This window comes from Copadichromis virginalis, linkage group LG3, assembly GCF_057382275.1.
Source record: "Copadichromis virginalis isolate Kocher_CV1m ecotype Utaka linkage group LG3, C_Virginalis_male_GT1.1, whole genome shotgun sequence".
Lineage (NCBI taxonomy): Eukaryota > Metazoa > Chordata > Actinopteri > Cichliformes > Cichlidae > Copadichromis > Copadichromis virginalis.
In genome coordinates, this window is record NC_140620.1 from 21,622,126 (window position 1) to 21,630,252 (window position 8,127).

General features: G+C 43.0%; 1 protein-coding gene across 1 annotated transcript; it reads left to right on the forward strand.

Moving 5' to 3' along the window:
- Positions 1-310: 310 nt before the first annotated feature.
- On the forward strand, positions 311-8,126 carry wdr55 (WD repeat domain 55). The gene is made up of 4 exons (XM_085447751.1): positions 311-899; positions 2,295-2,401; positions 4,108-4,377; positions 6,368-8,126. Exons 1-4 carry the CDS (start codon positions 348-350, stop codon positions 6,696-6,698), a joined length of 1,260 nt encoding a protein of 419 aa, XP_085303877.1. The 5' UTR covers positions 311-347; the 3' UTR covers positions 6,699-8,126.
- Position 8,127: the final 1 nt, after the last annotated feature.

Here is an 8,127-nt window from a genome sequence, read left to right on the forward strand (position 1 = left end):
TTTATTTATCTTATACTCAATTTTAGAGCAGTTTATCAGATTAAATTATATTTCATTACATTTAGTAATTTTGGTATAATTTAGTTATTTTTAGATGAACATCAAAGAGTACTCACATGATTATATATATTAAAGAGTTACAAATATTCCCCTCAGAACACACAATATAAGCGAGTAAGCTTTAGCATGTTTATTTTTACCTCTTGACCTTTAAATATATTAATTTGCTGAGTGTTCTTCTGCGTGTGTGTGGTTTATTTAACTACAGCTTGGGGGCGGTATGAGGCTGGTTTTCACCTGCATCGCTTCTTTAATTCAACGTAAAAGAAGAAGAAAGGCAAAACAACATGGCAGCTACCACGGAACACGTTGAAGTAGCGTCAGAAAGTTCGGAAACTGAGCAAAAAGAAGCTCCGGAAACCACCCAAGACCCCGAAACGTCTGATTCTGAGCCGGCCGGCTCCGAGCCAGATCCGGACCCTGATGAGGACGAAGACGAGGATGCGGGCGAGCCGCAAGGACCGAGAATCCGAGATACCCCCATGGACCTCCAGCTGGAAGCGATTGCCAACACGGTTGCTCTGCACCCGACCAGGGACGTTTTGGCCTGCGGGGACGTGGACGGGGACGTGTACGCTTTCTCGTACTCGTGCACGGAGGGCGAGAACCGGGAGCTGTGGTCCTCGGGGCACCACCTGAAGTCCTGCCGCCAGCTTCGCTTCACGGCGGACGGAGAGAAGCTGTACAGCGTGTCCCGAGACAAGGCCGTGCACCAACTGGACGTGGAGCGGGGGCAGCTGGTCACACGGATCCGAGGGGCCCACGGGGCGCCAATCAACAGTTTGCTCCTTGTAGACGAGAACATCGTGGCGACCGGAGACGATGGAGGCACCTTAAAGGTCTGAACAGGGTCTCGCTCCGTCTTTACCCCGAATTTGAGTCTGTGTTTTTAGAACACACCCAGTTACCAGAAAGAGATTTAAGAGATCTTTTTGTGCCAGATTCAGTCATTAATACACAACAATTCAAAATTTAAACACTGAGGACTAAAGATGTTGAGTGTTGGAGGGGTCATAATTTGAAGAGGTGCACTGGTTCTGATGTTTAGCAGCAACTGAAGCAAAGCCTCCGTCTCCTCTGTTCTTGAGTCTGCTTCTTGGAACAACCAGAAGCATCAGGTCAGCTGCCCTTAAAGATCTGTTTGCAGCGTGCTTAGTTAAAAGTTGACAAAGGTAAGAGGGTGAGACTGCAGTTGGTGACTTAAAACAGACATTTTCAAATTAAATCTAAAATGTACTGGAAGCCAAAACAGGTCAAATATGGTCTCGTTTACCTGTGCCTGTCAGGAGTCAAGTTGCTGCATCCTGAGCGAGGATTAGATGAGAAAGCAGAGCCTGGAGTAGAGCACATTGCACCTCTGCGCCCCCGTCAGACTTCACCATTCTCCACTCCTTCAGTTTGCGGCCGCAGTCATCGCTCTGCTCGCCGTAACATGCCGTGAACCTGTTGCCATTTATGCTTATACTGGTGCATCATGTGCTAATTACCATGTAGTGCTGTCCGGATGTTTCATATGCAGTGCCAGCCATGATGGAAACAAAGTGTTGTAATGTTTGTTCCCTGCAGGGTTCTCACTCTCTGTTGTAAAAAGTATTCATTCACTCATCCAAAACATTACATTCAGGTGTTTGATTCACTTCCACTGCCACGCTGAGGCATGCAGACTGCTTCCACAAACATTTGTGAAAGAATGGGTCGCTCTCAGGAGCTCAGTGAAATCCAGCGTGGTACCGTCATGAGATGCTACTTGTTCAACAGGTCCGGTCATAAAGTTTCCTCAACACGAAATATTCCACAGTCAGCTGTTCGTGGTATTATAACAAGCTGGAAGTGATTGGGAATGACAGCAACTCAGCCATGAAGTGGTAGGTCAGAGTGGGGTCAGCGGATGTTGAGGCACATAGTGTGCAGAGGTCGCTGACTTTGTGCAGAGTCAGTTACAGCAGACCTCCAAGCCTCATGTGACCTTCATATCAGCTCAACAACAGTGCGTAGAGAGCTCCATGGAATGGGTTCAAATCAGCTGCTTCTAAGCCTTACATTAACCAGCTCAATACAAAGCATTGGAGTGATGTTAAGCACACCGCCACTGGAGCACTGGAGATGGGTTCTGCTGTATTGATTGATGCTGTCGCCCTGTTTCTTCTGGTCTTTGGTGGCCACAATGTCCCCTTTCAGTGAGTTCAGTTTTTAAATTCAGGCTTACCTCCCTGTCGTTTGTTTCCTCTCCGAAGGTGTGGGATATGAGGAAGGGGACTGCCATCATGGACCTGAAACACCACGAGGATTACATCAGTGACATCACTGTGGACCAAGCCAAGAGGATCCTGCTCACAGCCAGGTAACAACAACTACTGATCAACTATAGACAAAATCTACTGAACAATTCAAAAATCTCTCTGGATCACTTGGATCTTTTCACATCCAACAACCATGCAAACTTTACATTCACTTAATACTTTATTTTCTGAGAGTCTCTTTTCTGAAGAGCATAGGCTCTGAAAACTTGATAAATACTGGAAATATTCCCAAACAAATCATATTTACACAGCCTCCAAGTGTCACAGTGGTGTAGGTGTAGCTCCGGAGGTAGAAGGTTGGTGGTTCGATTCCTTGATGCTCCAGTCTGCATGCAAAATTAACCTTGTCAAATATACTAAACCCCAAGTTGCAACTTTTTGGCTCTATCCAGCTTTGACAATAAGGTAAGTTTAACAACGTGCATAACTGAATGTAGAAAATAAGAAAACTCCTCCATAGTTTGCTGCTCTAGAAGTTATACCACCGTGGCAGGTCTCGTCTTTACCTCTCAGCTGTGATAGGCCGACGGCGTGACCACCAAAATATGTGAATATGACAGGCCTCAAAAGGTCATGGTCAGAGGTCAAGTTTTTCTAAACATCACCTGTCAAATTTAATAACACAGGTGTGCTGCTACGAGGCTGAGGAGCAGCACTGGTGGCTGTCAGCACTTTGTTTTGAACGTACATTTGACTGAAGGCTCAAGTCTAACTTGGATCTTCTTCTGATGTTTTGATACTCACAGTGTCATTGATGTCGAGTTTTCCCAACTTGGCATCAAGCGCGTGTGCTGCTCAGCTGCTACTATAAAGTGAATCAAGATACAGTTCTGTGCAAAGTGCTGAGGCAGCCCTCATTTCTTTATATTCGCCAGAAAAATGGCAAATGTGCAGGCATTTATGAAAATATAGTATAGAAGCGCAAAAGAGTTTGTATGGTTCTAACAAGCTTGCAAGTCAATAGTTGCTATGACCACCTTCTAGATATGTTTTTGCTGCATTGGCAGTGTGCTTAAGATCATTATAATGCTGTAAAATAAAGCTCTTTCCCAAATGTGAAGCGTCTGATTGCTCCAAACTGCTTCCAAAATGACAAGAAAGCCTGACTCATTGGAAGGAAAATATGAAGACGTGACGGGTGACTCAAGACTTCTGTACAGAGCTATAGCAATAAAATGAAGAGTTGACATCCAACTGAAAACAACATTAATTTAGATCCTGGTACAGTTTTCACGAGAAATAAGTTCCACAAGAAGTCAGTCATGGCAGCAGCTCACCTGATGGAATTGGACGACTCATTTAAAATTCAAAAGGCTTGAAGCCTGAGCCAGTTTGCAGCCCACCATCAGCGATCAAACCCTGACCCAGCAGCAACTCTTTGACTCATCTTAACTTAAGCTTCTTTTTTTGTTTTTACATCAGTAAGACACTCAAGATACTCCAAGGAAACCCAAAACCATTACAGACTGTGACGCTTGGGGTGGTTGCAGTTTTTTGCAGAGCTTCGATATGTTTTTAGCCTTGGAGTTTTCACCTGGATGTCACGTGCAGCTATAAAAAAAATCACATGAATTTTAACGTTTCCCAAATTTCAACCAAACTTTATGCACTTAGGTGTTCTTAGTGAAAACATAAAGTTTCAGGGTTTTATTAGATATGATGGAGTTAAGGTACAGAAAAAAGCCAGAAATGGTGATCCTGAGCTCGCCATCTAAGCTCCAATCTGATTTGCTGTGATTTGTCACAGTGGCGATGGCACCATGGGCGTCTTCAACATCAAAAGGCGGCGGTTTGAGCTGCTGTCAGAGTACCAGAGTGGTGATCTGACCTCAGTGGCGCTGATGAAACGGGGCAAGAAGGTGGTTTGCGGCTCCAGCGAGGGGACGATCTACATCTTCAACTGGAACGGCTTTGGAGCCACCAGTGACCGCTTCGCTCTCAAGGCTGAGTCCATAGACCAAATCCTCCCAATCACTGACAGCATCATGTGCACCGCCTCCACAGACGGGTACATCAGGTGAGTTGTGTTAACATTGAAGGTTTAATACAAAATACAGTGTGATATACAGCTGGAAATATCTGCCAGTTTGAGCAGATTATGAAAGTTCTTCTTGCTTTTGACATTACTATCGATTAAAAGCCCTGTTAGCCGTCTGTTAGCCTTTACTGCAGAATCACTAAAACACAGAGTGTTACTCAGGTAATTTAGCATCTGTGCAACATGTTGGTGACAAGAAAAAATCATCTACCAGCAGGCTCTAGACTAACTTTTTGCCACAGTTGCACTGGGTGCGCCTAGCACAAAAGTTAGGCGCACCCAGATTTTTCAACCACATCGCTCAACACCGCAGTTTTACATGTGCACATTTTTTGGGGGGAAATTGATGTCAATACAGACAATATTGATTTGTAAATGATTAACTAACAATCTTGTGCTTAAAGTGCTTTGGTACTCTTTGGCAATATTGTAGACAATCTTAAACTTAATCATCACATCGGCCTCCTCTGTTTGCTGCTGCCTGTCGCTGAAAGGCAGTGGGGAGAGGGGACACTTGGGCAGTGCATTTACCACAACATATAGTGTTTTCTGGATACACTCTCTGTGTCAGAGCAGTGGCTGTGAATTTCAGACTGATCAGGCCTTAACTTAACAAAAAAGTTATCAATAGTTCTGTTCATCTTTTCTTATTACCCACAGCTACATCCACTTCTCTCAGGCCTAGGCTGCTCACTAGGGCTGGGTATCATCACAGATTTCTATAATCCATTCAATTCCAATTCACAAGGTCCCGATTCGATTCAATTTAGCCTCAGACAGTCAGAAATATTATAATTCTGATCCTTGATCAGTACTGACACATGTGAGACTTCATCAGAGGTGTGAACATCACAGCAGATGTGAAAGTAACTGAGAATAAAACAGAAAAACATGAAGGAGATTTTCCTGGTATGGGTTTTTATAGCAGATAACCTTAAAAATATTCTACAATGTTCTGCAATTTTGCATAATTTTAAAAAGTTTAAATGTCTTCAGTATTGAACAGCAGAAATTAGGCTGCAAAACCTGCAGCTCAGAATCTAGTGCAAAAAGACGTAAACACAGCGCGGACCGGACGCATCAGAATCGGTGAGCTGTTGGCTTTCAGCCCCAACGGTATGTCGGTGTGCGGGCCGTTGGGTGAGAAAGCCGAGAAAGAGAAAGCTGATTTCGATGCGTCGGGTCCGCTCTGTGTTTACGTCTTTGTGTTTACCTGCTCTCTCATTTACTGTTTGGTGTTTGTTGAAATAGTTTTGTGAGCTTTAACCTGAGATTCTGGCGTTTCTGGCAAAATACATTTATATTTAAAAGTTGATTCAGGATTTAATGAATCGATATCGCTTTATTCAACCTACTCACCTCTCTCTCTCCGCCCACCCTGCACTTTCAAACGTACACACCGACTACATGAATATCTGGACCACGACCAATCAGAGAGGTCCCGCCCCTTACTATCTCTGATTGGTTTAGACCACGATAGGGGCACAATGTGTGTCTGCTGTTGACCACACGAAGACTTTCAGAGTTGCAAAGACTTTTTTTGTTGTTACTCGAACAGTTGGTCGCACCGGTGCGACCTAAAAACTTTTTTAGTCGCGCCATTGAAAAAATTGGTCTCATTTGTGATCAAATTGGTGGCACTCTACAGCCTGACCAATGATTCCTCTGATCTTGGTTTTGGACTTCAGGCCATTTTCAAAAATTATCGTCATCCTAAGTGAAATATTAGCATTTTAAACCAGCTTACTTTCAGTAATCTCGAAGACCTTAACCATCAGTTCCTGGGCTGCTGTGATTGGTCAGCACACCATCTCTATAGTCAGTACACGTTTGTCTGATCATCTGTGAAACTGCATTGAGTCAGAGTTGTTTTATGCTGAAGCTGATAAACAAATGGTACTCGTTAAGACTCATCAGACATCAGATTGTCAATATAACTTACTAACACACTCTGTCTCTCCACCATCAGAGCCGTCAACCTCCTTCCCAACCGAGTCATCGGCTGCATCGGGCAGCATGTTGGTGAACCCATTGAAGAGCTCGCTAAGTCTTGGGACTCACGTTTCCTGGTCAGCTGTGCCCAAGACCAGCTCATAAAGTTCTGGGATATTTCCAGTTTACCCAACACGACTGTCGATGAGTACCGCAAGAGAAAGAAGAAAAACGGTCGGATGAAGTCTCTCACCAAGAAGGCCCATGGTGACAATGACTTCTTCTCAGGACTTGTAGAAGAAACTGAGAAGAAGGAGGAAGAGGAACAGGAGGAAGAGGAGGATGACAGTGACAGTGACAGCGATTGAAAATGGTAGTCATTAAGCCTTCAGACAGATTAGTCCTAGAGAATGGGTGTGTCTGCTGTTTGAGTCGGGCCTTTGCCTTTGGTGGATTCTAGTATTGTTAGAAACAAACAACCACTGAGGACTAAACAGGGGTTTAGTTTCTCTTGAAATGTGCCGGGATTAAATGTGAACGTCTCAGAGGAGAAAATGCTCTTCAACATTAATACTGTACATCAGTTCTGGCTATTTAGTGGTTGGTTGTGCATGTGCTCAGTGCTTCCATGAAACAGTTTGTTAAATGTTTATATACTTTGTGTGAAAATTTGAGGATGTCTGTTGTCAATCATATTAAAATAATTTATAAGAACTTTAATATTAGATGTTGTGGTATCAGTACCAGAAGTCGGGTGATGGGGCGATGAACCTGATCCAGAGTAACGCTAAGATCCAAAAACAGACTTTGCTGTTACATTTATACGCCTGCAGGATATCCTGTAAATCTGCTGAAAGTTGTGTTGTATCAAACTCATTTCTCTCAATAAAAGTGTTGTTTATATTTAACGAATTACTCATTTGAACTCTTAAAATTTAAAAAGGAAGTATTCATTTTGTATTGACGGATCTCAGCCATCCGACTGATGGTAGTCTAAGGAGCTTGGAAAGAAAAGTTACTGGACTTGTTTAAGCTACTTGAAGACGTTTAATTTCTCATCCAAGAAGCTTCTTCAGTTCCGAAACAAAATGGTGGAGAGTCCCAGGAATGTAAAGGCCAGTGGGGGTCGTGCCTTAAGAGGGTCATTGACTTATGATCAATAACAACCCCTGTTTCTTTGTAACATTGCTGTGACAGGGTTGTTTGTGTATAATTTGACACATTAAACACTTAAAACTACAATAACTGATTTTTGTGTTCTTGTTTTCAGCAGAATCACAAACAGCACAGGTTGGTTTTCCACAGAAACACAGCTCATGTTCATGTTTATGCTCGAGGCAAACACTGAACTGTATATGTCAAAAGGAAATAATGTTTGGTATTTATGCCTCCATGAATGAAGTGAACTTATGACAAACAGGTTTACAACACATGAGCATGTTTTATTCTCTGGATGGTGAAGGCTTCAAACTTTGCATTTGTGAGGTTGAACTTTTATAAAATTGTGTTTTGTTGCTGTTTAGAGAGCAAATCTGTCAAATGTCAGTGTGATGACTCCAATTTCACAGATGGATGAGGAAGCATGAAGACATTTGTTTTCTCTTTGTTTGTCTGACAATGTACAAATTTCACATAGCACGCAGTTTTTTGTCCAATCAGAGGTGTTGAAATGTCAGCTGACTGACTCTCCAACATGCTCCGCCCTCTGCTCTGCCTGTCTGTAAAACAATGATTTGCACATATCTCATCAGTCTTGCACAAAATATAAAAATCTATTCATTTGATCAGAGCATTGAT

What these genes read in the sequence shown, in the direction of transcription:
- wdr55 (XM_085447751.1), top strand. Translation starts at nt 348, where the DNA reads ATGGCAGCTACCACGGAACACGTTGAAGTAGCGTCAGAAAGTTCGGAA. An exon ending in ACGATGGAGGCACCTTAAAG is followed by an intron (nt 900 to 2,294) that starts GTCTGAACAGGG and finishes TCCTCTCCGAAG; the next exon opens with GTGTGGGATATGAGGAAGGG. An exon ending in TCCACAGACGGGTACATCAG is followed by an intron (nt 4,378 to 6,367) that starts GTGAGTTGTGTT and finishes CTCCACCATCAG; the next exon opens with AGCCGTCAACCTCCTTCCCA.